A 24,457-nucleotide genomic window follows, 5' to 3' on the forward strand; every position below is an offset into this window, starting at 1 on the left:
AACCTGACCAGCCCCGAGGGCAAAGAAGCTGCGCCTGCATCCAGTAACCAGCCTGCCAGCAGCAAGGTGACCAACAAGATGGAGACCACCAGCCCAGTAGAGAAACCTGAAGAGGTGTATACCAGGCGGCTGTTGGTCTAAGCCCCCTCATGTGCTGTGCCACCATTGGAGGTTGCCAGGGTGGCCTCAGAAGTACACATCCAACGGCCAGAACATCCAACAGGACCAGCTACTCCAGCAGATATAGCAGATTCCGTTCGACCTGGGGAGGGCTGGAGTCTATCACCGTTCAGCAGCTGGTGTCCTGGCGGACCCATTCCACAAGGACAACAAACTGAAGGCCTCAACCACTGTCGGAAGTCTGGCGGTGCAGACAACCCCTCCCAGCCTTCCGAGGGGAGAGTTGTGGTATTCGGCAACTCTGGGCCATGCAGAAACCAAGACATTATAGTGATGCTACGCACCCAGCTAAATCCTGTTATTCTACAATTGTAAAGCCACCTGCAAATATGTCAGATAACAGTATTGATTTCATCTCTCAGTTGTCCTGCAAGTGGAGGGAGGGGTGTTACCCCTCCCTCTCCCTTCTTAAGCACCGGAACCTTCCCCTTCAACCACCAAGTTATCAGCACCACCTCAGCCCTGAGGATAAAGGATCTAAGCCTTCCTTCACCCAATAGAATCACCACCCACACAGACTGTTGTTGTCACAGTAATCATCAAACCTTCCCTTTTAGTACCCAGACCTACCACACAACCCCTCTATGCTTATCTACCTATTGTGCTGTTCCATGGGCTATCCTGCCTCCCCCGGACAGGGATAGCCATCTACCTAACCATTGCAACTATCTATGTTTTACTTGTATGATTTACCTTTAACTATCTTTATTCCTAATCCATATGTATTTATATTATGTTGTACAACTTTAGTAAACCTTAGACCCCGAATAAAGGAACAACTGAATAGACTCTGTTTATTATTTAGTGATTGCTAGAGAAGCGTAGCTTCTCTATAATATATGTGTCCACGTCTGTTCGCACTGCCGTAGTCATTTGAACTCGGGTGTCTGCCATTTAACCTAGGCGGATACCACAAATAAATTCAATCTTTATAATAAGGGAAACTTCAACACTTATAACGAAGCCCTTTGAACTTAAAGAAGAAATTTTGAACATTTAAAAGGCAGGAAAGTAAATTTGTAAGTAAACAATTTAAAAAAATAAACATATAAATCAATATAAACATTAAAGTCAAACGATAAAAATATCATACATAAAATTACAGTATTTGTAATACTAAATAAATAATATCGAAACACAAAATCATATTTTTAAAGATTTTTAAATATTATGGAGAAAAAGTATTCTTATAAGGGGGGGGTTTTTAATGCAACCATCTCGTAATCAGTGATTAAATGGCACTTAGAATTCGAATTTCGATCTGAAATTTTTCATGAGTAATCCTTGGTAGGTCTATTTTCCCTAAATCGAACAAAAAGTTGGAAAAGTAACGGCTGGCGGCTGGCAGCTCAGCCGTTAAGCCGTTTTTTGCCTATTTTCAGGGCAAATTCATCATTAATTACGTAGGAATCAACTTTTAAAAATATATTTTGGGTTTAATTCATGGTAAATGATAGCTATAACCATTTTTTAAATTTTTAGTACCAGCTGCTAAACGGCTAGAATCGGCTGAAAACAGCTGGGAGCTGCCAAGAGTATGAAGGATAGATATGGCTTGTGACGTATCTAGGGGTAGGTTTTTATGGCTGCTGAGCTCAAAAATACTACCAAAAATAGTGGCCGCCCATCCATATGGCAGCTGGGTAACAGCTGCAGCTCAGCTGGGAGCGGCCAAGAGTAGAATGAGTAGATAGGGCTTGTGACGTGTCTAGGGTTAGGTTTTTATGGGTGCTGAGCTCAAAAATACTACCAAAAATAGTGGCGGCCCATCCATATGGCAGCTGGGTAACAGCTGCAGCTCAGCTGGGAGCGGCCAAGAGTAGAATGAGTAGATTGGGCTTGTGACGTGTCTAGGGGTAGGTTTTTATGGGTTCTAAGCTCAAAAATACTACCAAAAATAGTGGCCGCCCATCCATATGGCAGCTGGGTAACAGCTGCAGCTCAGCTGGGAGCGGCCAAGAGTAGAATGAGTAGATAGGGCTTGTGACGTGTCTAGGGTTAGGTTTTTATGGGTGCTGAGCTCAAAAATAGTGGCGGCCCATCCATATGGCAGCTGGGTAACAGCTGCAGCTCAGCTGGGAGCGGCCAAGAGTAGAATGAGTAGATTGGGCTTGTGACGTGTCTAGGGGTAGGTTTTTATGGGTTCTAAGCTCAAAATTACTACCAAAAATAGTGGCGGCCCATCCATATGGCATCTGGGTAACAGCTGCAGCTCAGCTGGGAGCGGCCAAGAGTAGAATGAGTAGATTGGGCTTGTGACGTGTCTAGGGGTAGGTTTTTATGGGTGCTGAGCTCAAAAATGCTACCAAAATTAGTAATGGCCTTTCATAAGGCAGCTGGGTAACAGCTGCAGCTCAGCTGGGAGCGGCCAAGAGTAGAATGAGTAGATAGGGATTGTGATGTGTCTAGGGGTAGGTTTTTATGGGTGCTAAGCTCAAAAAAAACTACCAAAAATAGAGGCGGCCCATCCATATGGCAGCCGGGTAACAGCTGCAGCTCAGCTGGGAGTGGCCAAGGGTAGAATGAGAAGATAGGGCTTGTGATGTGTCTAGGGGTAGGTTTTTATGAATGCTGAGCTCAAATTTACTACTAAAAATAGTGGTGGTCCATCCATATGGTTGCTGGGTAACAGGGGTAGGTCTGAGCTCAAAAATACTACCAAAAATAGTGGCGGCCCATCCATATTGCAGCTTTGTCACAGCTGCAGCTCTTCTGGAAGCAGCCAAGGGTAAAATGGGTACATAGGGCTTGTGACGTGTCAAGGGGTAGGTTTGAATAGGTGCTAAGCTCAAAAAAACCACCAAAAATAGTGGATGCCCATCCATATGGTTGCTGGGTAACAGCTGCAGCTGTGCAGTAAGCTGTTGTTTAAGCTATAGGCACTTTTAGGACTATTGAAGGATAACCAAATATTGAATATTTCAGTATTGATTTAGTTGTTAAACAGCTGAAATTGGCTGAGAACAGTTACCAACAGAAAAAGGTAAAAGTTTAAGACAAAGCTTGTGATGTGTGGGGTAAATTTTTATAGGTGCCAAGCTTATTAATACTCCCCAAAAATAGAAAGGCCCATCCATATGGCATCAAGGTAAAGGCTGCTGCTCAGCTGTAGCTGTTACCCAGCGGCCATATGGATTGGCCCCAACTATTATTGGTAGTGTTTTTGAGCTCAACACCCCCATAAAAAGTTAAAAACCCCTACCCCTAGAAATGTTACATGCTATATCTACAACATATACTTTTGGCTGTTGATAACTGTTTCCAGACGTTATTGGTAGTTTTCAGTGAAATCTAGAAATTAAGAAACTGTTACTAGTAATATGTCCATGAAATGAAGTTATAATGTTAATTGGGAGAAGTTTAATTCTACTGAAATAATAAATTTTGTGATATTCTTCACACGTCACAAGCCCTATGTACTCATTTTACTCTTGGCTGCTCCCAGCTGAGCTGCAGCTGTTACCAAGCTGCAATATGGATGGGCCGCCACTATTTTTGGTAGTATTTTTGAGCTCAGACCTACCCCTGTTACCCAGCAACCATATGGATGGACCACCACTATTTTTGGTAGTAATTTTGAGCTCAGCATTCATAAAAACCTACCCCTAGACACATCACAAGCCCTATCTTCTCATTCTACTCTTGGCTACTCCCAGCTGAGCTACAGCTGTTACCCAGCTGCCATATGGATGGGCTGCCACTATTTTAGGTAGCATTTTTTGAGCTCAGCACCCATAATAACCTAACCCTAGACATGTCACAAGCCCTATGTACTCATTCTACTCTTGGCCACTCCCAGCTGAGCTGCAGCTGTTACCCAGCTGCCATATGGATGAGCCGCCACTATTTTTGGTAGTATTTTTGAGCTCAGAACCCATAAAAACCTACCCCTAGACACGTCACAAGCCCTATGTACTCATTCTACTCTTGTCCGCTCCCAGCTAAGCTGCAGCTGTTACCCAGCTGCCATATGGATGGGCTGCCATTATTTTTGGAAGTATTTTTGAGCTCAGCAGCCATAAAAACCTACCCCTAGACACGTCACAAGCCATATCTACCCTTCATACTCTTTGCAGCTCCCAGCCGTTTTCAGCCGGTTCTAGCCGTTTAGCAGCTGGTACTAGAAATTTAAAAAATGGTTATTGCTATCATTTACCATGAATAAAACCAAAAATAAGTTTTTAAAAGTTGATTCCTACGTAATTAATGATGAATTTGCCCTGAAAATAGTCAAAAAACGGCTAAACGGCTGTGCTGCCAGCCGCTGCTTTTCCAACTTTTTGTTCGATTTAGGGAAAATAGACCTACCAAGGATTACTCATGCAAAATTTCAGATCGAAATTCGAATTCTAAGTACAATTTAATCACTGATTACGAGATGGTTGCATTAAAAACCCCCCCCTTTATCTTAAAATCCATAAACTTTTTTTACATAAATTATTATGAAATGCCTAAAAAGGGGAATGAAATCACCAGTTTGTTAAAACAATAAAAACATAAAAAATAAAACACAAACAAAGATATGAAAATTCATTAACACAATGTATATCATTGACAATTTGTTTACGGGCTAGCTGCTATGTTACTTCAATTTTAGTTATACATATTTTTAAAATCTTCCTTAAAAGCACTATATATCTAAAATAATGCTCTGATAAAAGTTTATTTTTTAAAAATCCAATAAAAATAAATAAACATAGAAAGAAATTAGAGAATTTAAGGGTAAATATAATCAGGACTATAGGATTTTGAAACAATATTTATTATTAAAGAAAATAGGACAAAGTTTAATAAGCCTATTTTTGACATTTTTAAGTGATGTAAAATTAAGAATTTTTATGCCCTTTGTCCCTTTAAATACAAATATATTCTATGTAACAAATACTTTTGGCTCTCATTAATAGACCTATTGTCAAATAATTTTGTTAATAAAATAAATTAATACAATGACTAAAGCTAAATATAATATAACAAAATATGAATAATTTTGATTCTAAATTATATAGTTGCACTGATAAAGTTCATTAATCACAAAAATTTAAATACATAAAATGTAAACATATATGTGCTCTGTTAAGTAGGAGGGTAACTAAATTTTTGGAGATGTTGGAATAAAAAAAAACTGACACAAAACATTAATGTGGTTCCAAAAATAGACCAGATTTTGCTTGAATATTGAATAGAACTTTGTGATAAAGGTCAGTTTTCTAAATTCCATTCACCAAAATTCACGGAATCATAAAGATTTTTTTTTGTCTATATAAGTAGTCATTTTCTCTCTAGTTTCTAGCTAAATATTTGCAAGGATTCATATTCTATTTTAGATAAAATTTATAGATAAATATATTTCATTCTAATAGGAACGTTCAAAAATTATCAAAACGTTCCATTTTCTACATTATTATCATTAGCCTACAAGATTATTTAGATGTCACAACTTTGAATTTCCGCAAAAATGAACCAATCACGCGTTTTCCCACACTTTGATGTCTTTTGAGAAGTTTTTTAGCAGCAAATTATGAAAACAGCAATTCAAAGTTGTGTCAAGAATTTTTTAATCACAATAACCTAAATTCATCCAAACTGTCAAAAATTAAAAATTAAAAAGACAATAAAATCACATTAAACTATACCTAATTGAAGTAATCCATGTTAAGAATTATGTCAAAAAATTCGAAAATTTTATTTCTTTTTATAATTAAATTTTAACATCATAAGATCGCAAAATTGTATTTTTTTCCAACTAGAAAACGACGATATTTGTCATAATACCTAAGATGAACCATAAGAAAGTAATGTATTAGTAAAATCTAATATGTTATTGTTTAGCATTGATCATATAGTCTTAAATTCTCTTCTAGCTTGTCTGCAACCTGCAATTAAAAATGTTTGTAATTATAAGAATTTTATGATATTGTTGAATAGTTAAGTATTTGTGGTTTTTCGATGTTGTTTTAAACAGGGCTCGGCATCCACGCATCAGCAGAGACAAAACCTCAAATTTAATTGGACGCATTAATTTTTTTTTCTTTGAAGTGAAGAAATCTAGAGGGTAATTAAGTTTTTTTGTGACCAACCTCCCAAAATACACTAAGGGGACAGATCTAATGCTAGATCTTAAGGGATAAGGCAATAGATGATGTAAATTCTCAGTAATGATAACCTAAATTACCTCATTTGTAGATTAATATAATTTTTTTGGAATATTTAAACACTTCTAGTCTAGTTACAAATATAATTGAAATATCGAATAAGCTTACAAAGCTGTGTAATTTACAATCTAATATTCCCTTCCTCCCTAACAAACCCTAATTATTTATAGAAGAGCTTAGCTTATAAGGCGTATAAGGTTCACCTTTCTATGATAATCTATTTGCTCTCTGAGGAATTTTTGGTGCGCCAACTTCATGTCCTTCACCAACTGCTGTTGGAAGGTGTGGATTTCTGAAATAGATAGATAGATAAACGTATAAAAAGTTGAAATTTGAATGACTAGTATAGTAGATAAAAACAGATTTTAGATACTGGATTGATAAGGGGGGGGGGGGGGAGGCGTAATGACATTTAAACTTAAACCGTGAGCAAATTGGTCTAAAAGTGAGTTTTTACATCAAATTACACCAAAGCAGGCCAAAAAGGCCTAATAAAAATCCCATTTCCGCAGGGTTTTCTTACCTAACCTTAGAATAAAAAATTTGAATTTTTTTTCATTTAGATGTAATATCTATTCTATAGGACTGGGCTTATGTACCAAGTTTCAAGTATCTAGCTCAATATTTATACCATTTTTCTCACGGTTTAAGTTTAAATGTCCCCTTGGTATATAAATGGGAACTGTATTAGAATTCATAATAGATAAAAACATAGAAAAATGGATTAATTCATACGGGAATTTTCTGTGACAATGATCAAATACATATATCATTTAAAGACTACAGATAACCAACAAATTGCATTAACTGTGAAAGCTAATAAAATCCGTCGGTTTTAGGGTCAAGAAAATCTTATTCTTGTTTTATTTAATCAATAGCAGCAGTAATTCCACTGAAATTGGTTTATCTAGTGTTAACGAGGATAGGATCGAGATTCAAACCCATGACTTCGCGGGGCCCGAGAGCGAATTATTACACCTTACCTGCCAGAAGGGCGTAAGACACGGCTTCAGTCCTATGCTTGACCGCCGCTATTTCGGCGGGACCAAGCTTCACATCTGCATCAATTTCACGGTACTTGTTTTGACAACCCTGGATTAAAATAATTTTAAAGAATGAAAACTAGAAATAACACTTAAAATAAAAGTTTTAGTTGATTAAAAGGGTTACTTTGACGAAATTGATTGCCAAACCCTTCCCAATTTTTTTTTCTTGAACAACAACAGTTTTATGGTTACTTAAAAAAATTTATAATATTACAAAAAAATAAGTAATAAGTTAGACAATAACTTTTAGAATAATAACAATAAATGTTTAAGAAAACGTCTTTGATAAGATAATAGGCGTAATGACTTAAAAATGGTTGGTTTATGCCAATTTGAGTATATCCTATGACTCACCGATTGAATATGTAAGATTTGGGGGAAATTTGATAACATTCCCTTGTAGTCGTGCATCATGTCAGCATAGTGCTCCCAGTCTAACCTGGATAGATAGATAAATATTAAATAGATAGTAAAGAAATAGCTTTTTCCTTGTAAGCGAAAAAAAGAGGGACGTACAAAGAGACATAGTGATCTTTAGAGTAGTTACCCTTAGTTTTATAGAAATCTTCACGAAAAAATTTAGTAGCCCATCTATAAAATTAGCCGAGTAAATCAAATTTTTCAATGGCGTTACAGAATGGCAGACAGACGAACATTACGAGTAAGAAAGTTGTTTCAATTTTAAGAAGATAAACTTATGAAATCACAGTATTTAATTCATTGTGTAGTCTATCCATTACAATAATTTTGTTAAAGGGAATGGTAGCTTTCGCAATATTCCGTAAAATTGTGAGCAAGCTTCTAGTCAAATGCGCTTATTAAGTCTAACTGTTTTTAATGTTGGACAAACGCATATTATAATCAAATTAAGCGCATATTCAAAAACCGTTTGACCAAATAAGAGCATTTGACTGGAATCTTACTCACAACTTTACGGAATTTTACGAATGCTACTATTCCTTTTATAATTTAAAAGTTATTGAGCATTGTAAAGGAATTTGATAGAGAGGTTTCAGGTAACGAAAAAAAGAGTAGAATAATAGATACCTTGGTTGTTCATCTATAAGCTTTGATATTTCTTCGTAAACTTCGCCTGTGTTGAAAATTGCTTCGTTTAATGTTTGGCTGTATTGCAATTCTTGAGACTCCATAGCCTAGAAATAGATGAATAGTTATATGGATCAGGGATCTTAAGGGATAAGACAATAAATTGATGTAAATGCACAATGATGACACACAAAATTACCCCTTCTCTAGATTAAAATTAGTTGTTGAAACGTTCCAAAACTTATCTTAAGAAACCAACCAACCAAATTTCAGCAAATGTTCCAAAAGTTGTAAAGACAACGAATAAGAAAACATTATTATAAAACTTAGTGTAATAGTGTAATAAACAGACCATATGCATTGTCCCCTCTCTCTCTCTCTGTCTGAATATGGATGAATAGATACATAGATAAACAAAGAGAAAATGGTTTGCCATTCTTGCCTTTTTTTTTGGATGGGGGGATCTCAAAATATGGAGGGGGCACAACGAAGAACAATGCGCCCAAGTTTCTTTACCCCCACCCCCATATTTATATTTTTATTTGTGTGGTGGAGGGGGTTTAAAAAGGGCAGGGTAATATTGTTGAATCAAAGCAATGGGCACAAATAAAAGATTCAAAGTCAGTTAAAAATCCCAAACAAAGTATTATCATGTCAAATTGAAATAGAAATAACTACCTATCTAAGTTAAAAAGCTTCAATTGATCGTTATTTTTTTCTCCATGTTTTAAACTTAAATATTTTAAGTAGGTACCTAATAATCAAAAAAGAAATTACATTTGCTTATCTGTGTTAACATCTTTTTATTTAAAATGAATCTTCTAACCTCTCCTAATTGATGGAAAGCCTTGCCAATAGTCTGATAATCTCTTTTATATTCGTTTTGACACTTGTTTGTTTGATCAGCCGCAACCTAAATAAAACAAGATGAAAAAATTGGAATTTAAAAGTTTTTTAATAACTACTTATTTGAATAAGTAAACACTATATGTCTCATTTTCAAAAAAGATATACAAAAGTTTATGGGTAAATTTACTGAACCTCCCACCTTTAGTCTGAGCCGTTGGTAGCTTCTAAGGAGAGAAGCATGTAAATTATTATATAATCTGTATGGCCTCCTTTCTCAGAAAAAAGCGGGTATTTCTAAAATATGCTAGCAAATTTAGTCCTATATAAAAATACCCATCAGACCATCATATTACGTTACATCTTTTAATGACAGGATTACAGATTAATCTTGTAAAGAAGCTACACTAGAATGAAAATAGAATACGTAGATAAAAGTCCGGAATACCATCCCCTTCCCTGGATATGAAGGAACGTATTGACCATTTTCTAAGGACTAAATTAACAACCTGAATTGACAACAAAAATTACCCTGTCACAATATCCACGCATTCTCTATCCATTTACACTACATATAATATTAACACAAACCTTTGCTAAATTCTTGACTGCAAAATCCAGGGACTGTGAAAAGTTGGCAAACATCATAGTCGTTGTTCCCCTGAAAAATAAATTGGTGGATTTTTTAGATAAGGGAAGTTTTTTTGTTTTGTTATGTAAGTCATTTATAAGTATAACACACGTTCCGAATACACTTATTTGTGATGAGTTTTATTAATAAGGCCCCGAATCCGATAAATTTCCACTGGATTAAAGTATCGTATTGTATTAAAGACAATTTTACTTGATAAAATGAAAATTATAGAATTGAACACTGTTTCGTTTGCTGGGGACTTTTGCCCCTCGGAGCCATTAAACAAGGCATTAATCCTATAACTATTTTTATTTTACTATCCGTGGAAAACTTACTATGATAAGATGTTATAAATAACTATTGTGAATGTGATCTTTCTAAAAACTTTTACTCTGATTTGATTAAATAACAAAATTAACTGGTATGCCAAGTTTAAAAGGTAACAATCAGACAAATCTATCCAGACATGACAGTCTTGGATTTATTGACGTACAGACACTTATTATAAAAACACTTCGCAATCTTCAGAATTTTTAAAAAGAAAAAAAACTTACACATGTTCAGGTTCTAAGGCTTTCTCTGGCGGCTTTAAGGCAAGAAAATTAGCTCCTCCCACTAAAAAAATATACAACTTGAAATAAATCATTCGGTTGAATTTTTTACTTGAATATTCCGAACTGGATTCATTTCTGCTGGATGAACCGGTTCTGAACATTGTTTTGATAAAGATTCGAACCAATTATTCGATCTTTAAGATCCTTATCTACCGAAAGTTATTTTATATAACGAGTATTTTAAAATAGTACAACGCATTTCAAATTTTTAATGTCGACTTCTTCTAAAATGGCAAAAAAGCACAAAACCAAAAATGGACAAAAACACAAGAGTTTAAAAAACATAACAATAATGTTTTACCTAAAGGATCTTTTTCAGCTTTTCTTTTGCCCGACTTCCATCTCTTTTCATCAGTACAAGTTAAGAAATGCTTCCATACCTAAATAAGAGGCTATATAGCGAAGGAGCTTTAGGGATAAAACAATGGACCATAAATTGGTGTTACTTAATTACCAATGATAATAATTTTTTATTTTATTCGATTTGAATTTCGGGTTACAAACTTGTAGAAAAGTAACAAGACATATGATATATAATAAACTTTGTACTGTTTACATATTGTGTGGGAAAAATTAAGATGTTATTGACCTATCCCTCTCTCCCTGAGGTTTACCTCTGACTGAAAGAGAACTATTGACCTATCCCTAAATCTCTGAGGTTTACCTCTGACTGAGAAAGAACTGGATGTATTGACCTGATGTTTACCTCTGACTGAGAAATATTGACCTATCCCTCTCTCCCTGAGGTTTACCTCTGACTGAGAAAGAACTGGATGTATTGACCTATCCCTAAATTCCTGAGGTTTACTTCTGACTGAGAAAAAACTAGATGTATTGACCTATCCCTAAATTCCTGAGGTTTACCTTTGAATGAGAAAGAACTAGATGTATTGACCTATCCCTAAATTCCTGAGGTTTACTTCTGACTGAGAAAAAACTAGATGTATTGACCTATCCCTAAATTCCTGAGGTTTACCTTTGACTGAGAAAGAACTGGATGTATTGACCTATCCCTAAATTCCTGAGGTTTACCTCTGACTGAGAAAGAACTGGATGTCGACACATTCTGTCAACGAAACTTTGCAGTTGGTTCATTCTAGAAAGAAAAATATATTATATTTATATTTTTTTATGATCACAAGCGGCTGCACCCCTAGCACATAAGGGCTCTCCGTTCAAAGTGTTAAGAAAAGAGCAAAAAAAGTCTAATTCAATCTTAAATCCAAAATAGAATAGAATTCCGGTTCTTCTATAAAGCCCCCCAAAATTATTTTCTTTTTATTTATTGAAAAAAGGTAAAAATCTTAGGCATAATTTGATATATACAATGACATACAGACACATATATACATAAAACCTACTACTTTTGCAGATAAACATCCAATTACTGAATAGAACAGATGGAATCTATTTTTCTACTGTTTTTAGCCAAGAAAAAAACTGACAAACTTTTTAAGAGACCATACAAACGACGAGAAAGCGTTAAAGGAGGATGTGCATAAGGCCCATTTGGGCAGGGGGGGGGGGGGTTTACTCGAGAACCCTTAGAGCTAGAGGGAGCTAATTTTTTATTTAAGCTTCTATGGGGCCAAAGTTACTTTTAAAATTATCGTCGACCCCCTACCCCCCCTTAAAATTTTTTTTTTTTTTGGGGGGGGGGGTAATTTTTTTTATATTGCATTTCTCGCCGAATTAGGCAATTTGGAATCATTTGAGACCATGTTATTTTTTTCAAAAATTTTTCGCCTTACAAGCAACCCTGCGGGGACTTAGTCATTTTTTTTCAAATTCTCGTTTATGAAGGTATATCTTAAATACAGTATGCTACTCTCTTAGTTTTAGAGAAAATTGGATGAAATCTTTTTGATTGTGTCACTAATTACCCCAAGTTTTGGTATCTTTAAAAAAAAAACGGCGGCGGGACCGCCGCTCCCGACGTCCGCCGCCGTTTTCCGCCACCACCAAAAAAAAAATTTTATTGCATTTCTCGCCGAATTAGGCAATTTGGAATCATTTGAGACCATGTTATTTTTTCAAATATTTTTCCCCTAACAAGCAACCCTGCGGGGGGGACTTAGTCATTTTTTTCAAATTCTCGTTTATGAAGGTATATCTTAAATACAGTATGCTACTCTCATAGTTTTAGAGATAATTGGATGAAATCTTTTTGATTGTGTCACTAATTACCCCAAGTTTTGGTATCTTAAAAAAAAACGGCGGCGGGACCGCCGCTCCCGCCGTCCGCCACAGCCACCAAAAATTTTTTTTTTTATTGCATTTCTTGCCGAATTGGGCAATTTGGAATCATTTGAGACCATGTTATTTTTTTCAAAACGGAAAACGGCGGCGGACGGCGGGAGCGGCGGACGGCAGGGTTGCTTGTAAGGGGAAAAATTTTTGAAAAAAATAACATGGTCTCAAATGATTCCAAATTGCCTAATTCGGCGAGAAATGCAATAAAAAAAAATTTACCCCCCCCCCAAAAAAAAAAAAATTTTAAGGGGGGATAGGGGGTCGACGATAATTTTAAAAGTAACTTTGGCCCCATAGAAGCTTAGCTCCCTCTAGCTCTAAGGGTTCTCGAGTAAACCCCCCCCCCCCCTGCCCAAATGGGCCTTATGCACATCCTCCTTTTATTGGTGAAAAAGGTTATTTAAAAAAAACTTTACCTATGTTCGATAAATTCCTCTTCGTATCTACCTATAAGCATAATAATATTGTCATTTTAAATCAGAAGATGAAATAGGGACTGAATATTTAGAAAGAATTTTTAATCTAAAGTATATCTTTTAAGATATTTTTAATTTCATTCAATTATACTTCATCGAATCATACATTTGATTAAACTTAGAAACCGATTAATAACCACTGGATTATAAACAGTTCTGAGCCTTACTGAAAAATCATATACCGTATCGTAATATAGACAATTTTCCACGAATAATAATTTTTGTTGGCCCGGGGCTTCAGCCCATCGGGTCCAAAAAGACTGGAATTATTCATTTTACATTCCGCGAAATGCTGTCTTTAATACGATGCATTAAATATATCTTATCAACTTTTTATTTTAGTCTATTTTATCTATATGTATGTGTAATTTGTGTATATGCTAACTTTTTAGCAATCTATTATATAATCAAATTAATAAATAATTTATTAATTAAATTTGTCACATTACATTTGTGAGGGAAAAAATAAATATCATATTCAAAAAATTAAACCACTAGACAAAAATAATCAAGTAAAATTTTAAAAATATCTAAAATTGATAGCAAAGCTTTTCTCATTTCAAGTTGGTCCGTCCGTCCGTAGCTTTTGTAGTAATTTAGACATTTTAGATTTTTCCTATCAATTTTAAACTTAACACGATGATTAGGTATGATTTGTCAGCGTAGCAACTCTATAATCATTACCAATTAGTCCTAGCGTCCATTTTAAGCGTGATTAGTTTTCGGCTTTTCATTATAGAATTATCCAATCTACTTGACTTTTTGAAAATTGATTCCTAGCACTATTAGGCACAATTTATAAATAAAGAATATATAAACAAGTTGTAAAATGTAAGTACGTCCATAATGAGAATCATGTTATTTAAGATTCTAAAAAGTGATAAATATTAAATACGTTATTACTTAGTGATTATAAATGTTTGTTTGTTTGACATTCTGATTTTTTTAACTTCGCTTTAATGGAAGTTGTCATACTTGTTTTTAAACACCATACTTTTATATTCAGAAAATTACATGCGCCATTATATTTTACTAGTAGATGATGTATAGAATTTATTGATTCTGTGAATAAAAACAAAGTAATACTATTTTGTCTATTACAGGAATATACATCTCAAGAAAATCTAATTTGCTTCTAATTTTTGTGTCAGTCAATATGAAAAATCTGGAGGCAAATTAGTTTTTCTTTAGAGGCAATTTCCTTCACCCTAAATTAATAACTAATTGGAAATACTTGACAAAAATACTAGCTAAAAAAACATGCATTTTTGTAAAAAAAATAATCTAATCTAAAATTATTAATTTTTATGATATTGTTAGCTAGTCAGTTTTATAAAGTATTTCCGTACAATATCTTTTTTCAAAAACAATTCTAATCTTTAATACGCTCCTCTAATACTATGAATTTACTGTAAATTTTTTATTCTTTTGTAGATTTTTATTCAATACAATTACTTTATTGAACTAACTAGCTTTAATAACCTAACACCCTACTTACCTCCTTTATTCATAAAAGATAAAAAGTCATGTTAATAAAAATTTTTAAAGTATAAAACATGGGTTTCATTTAAAAAGTTAATCAATGTGCAAAAGAAAAAAACACTGTTAAAAATGTACAAACTGACATTTTTATCTTTATATAAGCTTGGTAATGGCTAGTGATCTATACCCTCCCAAACCCCTTTTCCATTTATGTCAATCTTTTTTTGTCGAGATTTTCCAGAACTTATTCTATCCTAATCATATTGTTGCATCTCATATTGTATAATATACAATGTATATTATCCCAAAATCTTTTAGGTCAAAAGGTTGGGTCAAAAGTTGGTGCACTTTATAAAAGAGAAATTGCCAATCTTCAAATAATTTTACCTTGAATTTGTTTATCAGGAAGTGGTGGAATGGCAATGTAGGTGTATTTGGCGGTCAACCGTTCGTGTAGCCAATCAAAATGCTTGTAGCGGCGAGATACTTGGATATTATTAAACTAAAAATAGAAAAGTTTATTTGCCGCCATTTTTTGTACCAATCACAAAATATCGGTAAGAAATTTGTAATCGTAGCCATTCGAATACGATGTACCAATGATATATTAAGATATTAATGCACTGTAAAGGAAACATTGTGAATTTTCTTTAATTAAATTGAAAAAAAATACTTACACTGGGAGTTAGTTGATATGCAATAAAACTTTTAAGACCTAAATAAAAAAGATTTTATAAGTATATTATGACAAAGGGGGAAAATAAAACAATGGCCGATAAATAATTGATGTACATTTCCAATAATGATACACAAAATTACCCCTTCTGTAGATTACAATTAGTGATTAAATCGTTTGGACATTCAACTTCATGAACCAACCAATAAAATTCAACTAAAATCATCTCCAAAGTTGTTAATCCAACGAATAAGAATAAATTTTAATTTTTGGGGACTAGTGTAATAAATAGCCAAATGTCCCTACCTTCCTGTCGTTTAGTGAAAAGATTGTATTTTAAACCATCAATATGTGTCCAATATTCGGTCGTACGTACGTAATGAATAAACCTAGTTACATTATGTAACAACACCAACATAATAAAAGATTGGGTACCTTTAAATTTTGTGTCTTTTTTGGGTGATGCAATGGTACAAGAATAAGGGGGCGTCACAGACTCCCAATTAAACTTTCTATCTCCAATTTCCTAAAAAAAAGGATGATTTATTAGTCATATAAAAATAATAAGGCAAAGCTTCTTGTATAATGGGCCAGACTTGGAATGAAGTACAAAAATTTTGATGATTGAATAATATATATTTAACTTCATATAAAGGTTGCTCAGAACTAATAGAAAAATAATATAATCTCAAATGTAAATATACCTAATTATTATATGTATAGCTAAAACCAATAATCCTGTATCTACCTAAACTTCTTCTAACCTTGATACTTAATCTTGATTAAACCAACTTAGTACCAATTTAACCACTGGACCGATATGGATGACCTTTCCAGTAAAGCGTCTCATGGAACTAAGGAAGGATTATAACTATATTGGGGAGAGTACCTTCAACTCCCAAGAGAAATCACCAAAAAATATTGAAAACAATTTTCAAAAATTAAAATTGAAAATAGAGTGTCGACTTATACCTCACCTTCCATAAAGTGCCCCTAGAGGCCTTTAGGGACGCTGCTTGTAACAATGTAAAAAATGTATACTTACAACTATGGAGACAATTTCTGCTGGTGGCACGGGCACATGGATCTTCCCAAGGATGTAGTTTTCAGCACCAGATTTAACAAAGGGGCTGAACCGGTTAAAACTGGTTTTACTCGTGGCTGACATCTTCTTTCCTCCTTCTCGTCCTGATAATGGAAAAATGGGTTCTATCACTCATACAAATATAAATAGATTACTGACCCTCTGCGCCCCTCCTTAATTTTCAATAATTTTATAAGCTTATTTGTAGCCACTGCAGGACCCTTTTCCTTAGGGGTACTTTAGCTGTTGGGATCTTGTAAACTCTTCAGTCTCCCTTTTTGCTCATTGACTAGAGGCCTAACCTCTATTTTTATTCTTGCAGGTTAGCCAGACCACGCGGGGATAAATCTTACCTAAACTGCTAACATCTCCAGTACTTCCAGATAGGTTGGTATTGCCGTGTGGTACTGCCAGTGCATTCTGGAGACAGAAACAAAAATAAACCGGTTTTTATGACAATAGCCTTTTCTTTGGTAAGGGAAAATTATATATTGAAGAGTTTTAACTTCTTTTATAAAATCGTAAATATTATTGAAAATTATTAATTTTTGTATCAAGGCAAAAAAAAGTATTTCAAAAAGTCAAAACTCTTCAAAATTTACTCATGATAAAATTCTAATGTAAATACAATCATACAAGAATTAAAGGATAGTGAAAGAAGAATTATAGTGCTTATAGTTGTAAAAATCATGCATACTGCCTATAGGTGTTAAATACATAGATAAGACCTCCTCTGACCTATTTAAAGCTACTTTTCTAGAGGTTATCGAGATCTTAAGTTAGAGACAGACATCTTAGCTTATTAATGACAATAACAGACAAATTTTGTTACAAATATGCAATAGATTTATAACCCGAGATGGTCAATCAGACACAAAAATCCGTCCAACTTGAAGTTTGTATTTAGCCACATATGATTTAATTCCATAAAACTAGCAACATTTTTGGACAAAGAATATTCCCTAGCAAAGATATATCCTAACTTCCTAAGATTTAGACTTTTTCTGACTGACTTATTATATAATATGAATGAAACCCAAATATGTTCACTTTAAAACCAGCAATATTGTCAGATGGTTCCTACACTGCATTCCTATTGGTCCAAATACAGGATTGATCATCTAAACTTTCTATATCTTTTTAAAATAAGTTAATACCTGGTTAAGGCTCTCAGTGAATTGAGATAAATCTGGATATTTACTCTGAAGTGGAATAAAATAGTCAGGAAATTAAATTGATTACAGTGCAATATAGATAGTAAATGAAGATTAAAATATTGAAAACTACATGGTAAAAATTGAAAAAAACCAAAGGGGACTATTCACGAACAAGAGCAAGTGATTCTAAGCACCTTCCAGCAGTGATTCTAAATGTTTTTTTTTGTGAATATATTAGGGTTATATTTAATATCGTCATATCGATTTAAAAGATTTTGTTTCACCATGGTTTTATATGATTAAAACTTTGAAATGTTAGACATTTTGTGACTAAATATCATTAAATGTTTTATTGAGTTCAAACTGCTGACACAAAAGTAAACTTATTTGATGAAAAATGTTAATTTAGAAAAAGGGATGGTAACTTGTAATATTGTAAACAGTTTTATTATTGTATTGAACTTTAGAACTCAACAAAATATTTGATGATATTTCGTCAAAAAAAAATGTGAAACTTGATTTTTATAGTTGATAATAAACATAACCCTAATATATTCACCAAAAAAACATTTAGAATCACTGCTGGAAGGTGCTTAGAATCACTTACTCTTGTTCGTGAATAGCACCTTTCGTTTAAAATCATTGCATTTAAATCATAACTTTTCAATATTTTATTTTACATATTAAAATTGTCAGAGTTAAAAGAGGGTTTAACGGAATTTTGACAATCATTGACATTTTATTCCCAGCGAAGCTTTTCTACAATTTGTGTCAGTCTGACCGGTCGTGACGAATAGCGTTAGGCATTCTGTAAGCAAAGCATCTGTATAATCGAGTTTATAACGGTGGTATGCCCATATCAAATGACATTAAAGTATTTAGCAATTTAAAGTCAAATTTACATATTTTTTTTGTTCATAATTGAAATAATATCATGTTCCTTAAATATACAAAGAGCAAATAAAAATCGTTTTTCCTGATTTATTAAGCTTCGCGTTTATGGATTGAGTAATCCTTGTTAAAAAAAGATTACAAATGAAAAACTGCCAAAAGTTTAAAACATGCAAAAAAAACTATCACACAGTGCAGAAGAGAAAAAATTCAGTAAATTTTTATTTTAGTGGTGAATCTACGCTACAGGTTCTAATATTATCGTCAATAAGTCAAAGTCACAGTCCTTTAGAAACATCATAAAAAAGAACCCCCCCCCCCCAATTGGAAAGAAAAATGACATTAAATTTTTTCTCCATTTTATTTGGGAATAAAAGAACGTTATACTTATTCTTTATTGATATTCACCACCAATCTCCACCCTCAACATTAAATGGCCATCAAGATCAATATAATATTACATTCAATAATTGGGGAACCAATAAATTGTTCATGGGGGAGGAGGGGGGATGGGGGAAGTCGACCCCCAAAAAAATTTGGTGGGGTGAAGGGCAAATCAGTTTAGCGGATAGCAAGATCCTTCGGTACAAACTGACTTTATAATATCCTGATACTTTTTTGTCTGAGCCCTGTTTCGAATAAATTTTTTTACCCACCTGATTGTGTTGTTGATTGTTGCCAGTTTGGCTTGCGCTATCATCATCAAAATCGCTGTCAAAATCGTCCTAAACAATTCAAACATTTATAACATATGACAGATTTTCAAAAAAAAAAAAGGACATTATGTACAGAAAAAGCACAGCGTTTTAAGTTACTAAAAAGAACAGTAATTCATTTCACTTATTTGAAATTTATATTTTTTGTATGAAAGCTTTTTTTTAAATAATCAATTTAAGATTTTAAATGTGCCAAAAAACAATAGAAAAAGAGCATTATATATATAAAAACAGTTTTAAATGGCTCTAATTTTTAAAAACACAAACAGGGTAATTAAAAGCTTTAAAATTCAAAAAAAGCTAAAAAAATATACATGTACAAAAGGTGAATTTTAAAATTAATTAGGTTGCTATTAAAGGTACAAAAATATTATGATAAGAACTAGAAATCGTAAACAATGATAAAGAGTAGAGGGTACTTGTTTTAGGGCAAAATGGATGAAACTAAATAACAATCAAGGACAATGCTGTTCATAAATAGCGCAGAAAACATTCACATTTAGTTGAAATGGACATGTAAAGGGGGTCAAAAGCATATTAATATAAATCTGCAGTAAAATATACAAATATAAAAAAACATTATTCCACAGTTTCAATTCTGATTTTTGTGCTTTGCGCCTTTTTCAATGCACATACTTAGAAAAAATTTCATGAATTAATAAAAAATGTTAACTTTGCTACTATAACAAAACTTGGTATTTTAATTTATGCTGACTAATCACTGTGTTATTCTATAAGAAAAAGTTAAAGGAAACATAAAACTACACGTCTTTTCGAAAAGTCAAAATTAAAGCAATTTATTATGCAATAAAATGCCTTTAAAAATACCTTTTTTGGCATATGACAATCTGTAAGAAATTAAATAAAATTTTGTTCTGATAACAGCTTCATTTTTCTTCGTAAAAAATCAACAAAATTTGTGTATTTACAAATATCAAGATAATAGAAATAAGTCTATTCATGAAAGAGTTTAGAACTAAAGTGTATTTACATGTATTATAAGATATTATTATAGCTTAAATAACAATACTCTTTCGTGTCTATTGTCTATCATAAACAGACTTCTTTAAAATTTTCAATAGGTACCTATAGTTTTTTAAAATCTAAAATGAGTCGAAACTTATCTATTTCAAACATGATAAATTAACTGGAACAAAAACAGTGTGTCGTGCTGAATGTTAGTTTGTTGATTTATTAATGCTAAAATGACAGTCTTTTAAGTCATTTTGTTTAAAAAGGGTGTATATTTCTCAAAAGAAATTAACTACAAAATGAAAAATATACACCACTATGTATGCATAAAGACAACACAATTTTATTGGTTAAAGAGCAAAGGACAGAGACTTTTTTTCTTAAAACAAATAATAGAACAGAATTGTATATTTTTCTATTGTATTATATAGTTGTCCGCGGATACGCATAGAAAAACTTAAAGTCTGCTATTTTCCTTTTAGTTTCTATGGACATTTCGTATAAAACTTTTAAAGAAACAATTTATAACCGGTTTGTTTCCATGAAAATAATGTTCTATTAAATGTTTTTAAGAAATTCAATATCTCAAAAAATTGCTTAGCATGCATGGATGGATAATGTACTTGCCCCGACGGCGTTCCCAGGAGATAAATGTCCCCCTCCTCGTGACCCTGGCCTTCCCCCTCCACCACCACCTCCCCCCGGGGAGAGGAGGGAACCGTTAGTGAAGGGGGGTATGTCACCAAGAAGGTTTCCAGTTTTCACCTTTACCAACAAAATTTAAGATAGATAGAATTTTAAAGGCTAATTTTCTAGAAATAGAGATGGTTATATTTGAAACTTATTTAGTACCTAACAATTTCCTTCACCAATACTAAATACCTAGTTGGTATTTATTAAGAGAGTGATTTATAGACTTTGCGTGATTACTAAGTTTTTATTAAAAATTCAAATTATCTGAAATAATGTACTTTGATGTATTTTTCTTAATTTGAAAAACAAGTGATTAAGCAAAGTCTAAAATCCCTCCGACCAATTCATTGTCTTAGATTTTTCATTTAGACATGCGAATAGTGAATTAAACCATTTCTTTTACAAAAATAAGTTGAAGAGATGTCATAAAATTGTGCACATTTTAAATCCCAAACGCCGTGATGAAAGAAAAAGCCAATTCAAAATGTTTCAGCCAACACATTCGTTTAAGTTATAAAAAGATTTTCTTTTGTCTTGATATCATAGTTTTACAATTTTATTTGATAATGCGCAGCTACTCGATAAAAATAATATGTCCCTAAGACTGTCTGTCAAAGTAAATTATCGAACAATAGCTTTCGACTTTTTACCAATTCCTAGCCTCAAAAAAAAACTTATTAAAATCTCTTATATTGATTTATTACACCTTTGATTTTTGTTCTTTTTCAATAATGTTTAGATTGTTAATGCAGCACTACTAATACAAATAAATGTTCCTGTTAAAATTAAATACAATTGACAACATGTCTAAGACAGGATTTTTTAGGCGTTTGACTAATCTAACCGTTCTTGTTTTGAACAAAAAGTATGATTTATTTTACTTACATCATTCCAGTCATGTTGCTGCTGGGCTTTAGCTGGCTGTGCAGGCTGAAAAAAAACATTTTATTAAAACAAGGTCTCATACAGGTATAACAAAAAATTATGAAATACCTAGGTAGTAAGTGTTTCCCATTGAAAAAAAAATGTCTGTTAACCTATGAGTATGCAATTATCTGTCTATAATACAAAGAAATAAGATCTCTGTCCGCCTGTTTTGGAGCTTAAAATCTAGCTAACCACGGAACTGAGTAGGAATAGCTTTTCAGGGAATGTATCTACTGCTCAGTTTTATCTTTAGGTCCCGTCCAAGAATCTGTTTATTGTAATGTCAAGTATCAATTTATGTTGTGGATGAAAACCTATCTATCCTTATTCATCTACTTACTATCTGTCTATCTATCTATCAACCTGTTGTGGAGGTGCACTCCAAGGGTCCGCTGCCCAATCATCTATGGGACTGCTGACTCCAAACGAATTCTGCCCTGGGGCTGGCGCATTATAATCCTGAAAGAAGGTGGAGAAAATTAAATCATTGAAATCAAAATATTTACACATATTATATTATCTATCCTCTAGAGGTCAGGTACAAGACTAGGTCGTATTTTAGTTATCTAAACACCAACATTTCATTGCAGTAAAAATTTTCTATTTCATTTAAAGTATGTTATTGTTTGTTGAATCATGATTTCATAGGACAAGGTAATATAATTTTAACATATCCTCCGATATTTTTAAAAGGCCGGGGCAATTTGGTTTATCGTAACAGGGGGAGGGATAAATTTTTCGCCCATTGTCCTATCACTGTATCCCTAATGACCAATGGATTTACCTTGAAGAAAATCAGTCATTTAAAATATTTTGAAGCCTACCTGAACTTGAGGTAGAGGGGGCGGAGCCATTGGAGGTGGAGCCGAGTCCTCGAATATTTCTTCTACATATGCTTCTGGAAACAAACCTGTGTCTCCCCTGAAAATAGATTAATAAGAAACTATTTTAGAATTTTTTCCTTCCATTACTTTAACCTTCCTTATTTGAAAGTGGATGTCCAGTTCTCTAACGTAGAAGGTGTATTTAAATCCATGATAAACCATGTCCTTATGTATTGCTAAAAATCTCATTAGATAGATGATTGGCCATTTATTTGCCTATCTAAATCAGAGGATGTACTTCTATCTTAATTAAAGTCTTGCAATCTTAAAAGGGAATTTTGCTACGTAGCCTAATCAAAGTCTATCTAAATATTCTTATGGTTGGTCTTTCTATATTCAATTAATATCTAGGTAGTGAAATTCTATCTGTCATAACAAGTGAATTTCTAACTATCTATTCTTACTGATTGTATGTCCTGATATCTATCTGACCTGCAGCTTGTTCCCTCCCACCATCCTTCGCCGATGTCTGTTCTTGTTATAGTCACCAACTCTCCCTCCCTAATGATCATGTTCATTCAGAATATAAATGTAATAGGATCTGTGTGTACCAAAGGATCTTGCTAACCGCTGAACCTATATAGCTTTCCTTAACAGTGCAGTTTCTTATACAGAAGGATACCTCCCAAGAGAAATAACTAATAAAATAATTTTTCCTTCCCCCAATCGTCCATCAAAAAATCTGGATGCAAAGCTAGTTCAGATAAAAAATCAATAAGTATTACTATGCATCCAAGACAAACGACGAAAAACAACAACCTACGACAACATATAGAAGAACTCGTTTATTGATAAATTTTTCTAAATGAACATTCCTGATTGTGATTTCGCCTGTGTTGGGTTCCGCCGAAAAGTCATACAGCACTTTGGCAGTTCGCATCGCCATTTTAAAAAAAAATTTGTTGTTCACTTTATATATGTTATGTTTTCTTTTTTCTGAAATAAGAAGATTTGCTTTAATTAAAATGTTTTAGTTTGTCCTATAATCTATTCTGTAGAGTAAATCATTATCCAATCTCAATTTGTTCTTAAGTTAGATTTTTTTCTGTATTTTAGTACGTCTTTAATGATCCATTTTGATTGTTAAAAAGTTAAACTATAGTTTTTTAAATCAAAATTTCTAATACATCAAGAAATTGATGCTTTAATTATCTACCTAGCATTTCTAAATATTAATATTTAGATATGCTAGGTAGAAATGTAGATATTGTTTACTTTATGTTTCCAATCACCTACTTAATAGGATTCGTAATATATCCTAGTTTTACAATCAGCATGATTCATACTTTGTTTGTTCTTTTCTAACAGGGGCACTTTGGTTCAGACCTAATAGCACAAAAACAAAAATATAATCTATGTAAATGTGATTTTTAAAATTAATAACCATTTTATGGATGGTTTAACAGAAAAAAATAAAAATAAACTGGTATTAACTAGCGCGCTTGTTTTCCTGCTTAAGGCGTAATTAATAATCATAGAGAAATTTAATTTTTATGTAAAACTTGAATATTTTTAAATACAAGGGGTATTGATTTTTATTGTACCTTATAAAAACAAACAAAAAAGCCTTTATACTTTAAATAATTTAAAAACACAACTAATTCAAAAGTGGGAGGGTGTTTTAAATTAATAAATGCATTATGCAGAAATTTCGTAGCAGAATAAAATTCCAAACTATTTGTCAACATTAGGGATCTCAAATAAAATTTTAAAAGTATTGCTAGTTT

At 33.1% G+C, this 24,457-nt stretch overlaps 1 protein-coding gene across 4 annotated transcripts; it reads right to left on the minus strand.

Moving 5' to 3' along the window:
- Positions 1 to 5,952: 5,952 nt before the first annotated feature.
- On the minus strand, positions 5,953 to 23,662 carry SH3PX1 (sorting nexin 33-like protein SH3PX1). 4 transcript variants are annotated; one of them, XM_080148213.1, is made up of 24 exons: positions 23,545 to 23,662; positions 23,163 to 23,230; positions 22,671 to 22,767; positions 22,210 to 22,305; positions 21,805 to 21,849; positions 20,854 to 20,991; positions 19,195 to 19,263; positions 17,648 to 17,692; positions 16,844 to 16,910; positions 16,452 to 16,594; positions 15,842 to 15,932; positions 15,408 to 15,445; positions 15,118 to 15,232; positions 13,189 to 13,219; positions 11,552 to 11,615; positions 10,821 to 10,899; positions 10,460 to 10,520; positions 9,863 to 9,932; positions 9,252 to 9,338; positions 8,426 to 8,532; positions 7,733 to 7,817; positions 7,316 to 7,424; positions 6,536 to 6,624; positions 5,953 to 6,053 (listed from the first exon to the last, which is right to left on the minus strand). In XM_080148213.1, the coding sequence occupies exons 1-24, from the start codon at positions 23,614 to 23,616 to the stop codon at positions 6,006 to 6,008; spliced, it is 1,914 nt and encodes a 637-aa protein (XP_080004339.1). In that variant the 5' UTR covers positions 23,617 to 23,662; the 3' UTR covers positions 5,953 to 6,005. The 4 variants fall into 4 exon arrangements, with proteins under 4 accessions (XP_080004339.1, XP_080004341.1, XP_080004340.1 ...); XM_080148215.1 differs by lacking the exon at positions 20,854 to 20,991; XM_080148214.1 differs by lacking the exon at positions 17,648 to 17,692.
- Positions 23,663 to 24,457: the final 795 nt, after the last annotated feature.

Source organism: Acartia tonsa, chromosome 14, assembly GCF_053477335.1.
Source record: "Acartia tonsa isolate MP-2025a chromosome 14, ASM5347733v1, whole genome shotgun sequence".
Lineage (NCBI taxonomy): Eukaryota > Metazoa > Arthropoda > Copepoda > Calanoida > Acartiidae > Acartia > Acartia tonsa.

Bases quoted from the DNA above. Each gene is read 5' to 3' on its own strand.
- SH3PX1 (XM_080148213.1), bottom strand. From the start codon at position 23,616: ATGGCGATGCGAACTGCCAAAGTGCTGTATGACTTTTCGGCGGAACCC. The intron at 10,900-11,551 runs GTAAACCTCAGG...CCTCTTATTTAG, and splicing joins CAGTTCTTTCTCAGTCAGAG to GTATGGAAGCATTTCTTAAC. The intron at 9,933-10,459 runs GTAAGTTTTTTT...TTTATTTTTCAG, and splicing joins GCCTTAGAACCTGAACATGT to GGGAACAACGACTATGATGT.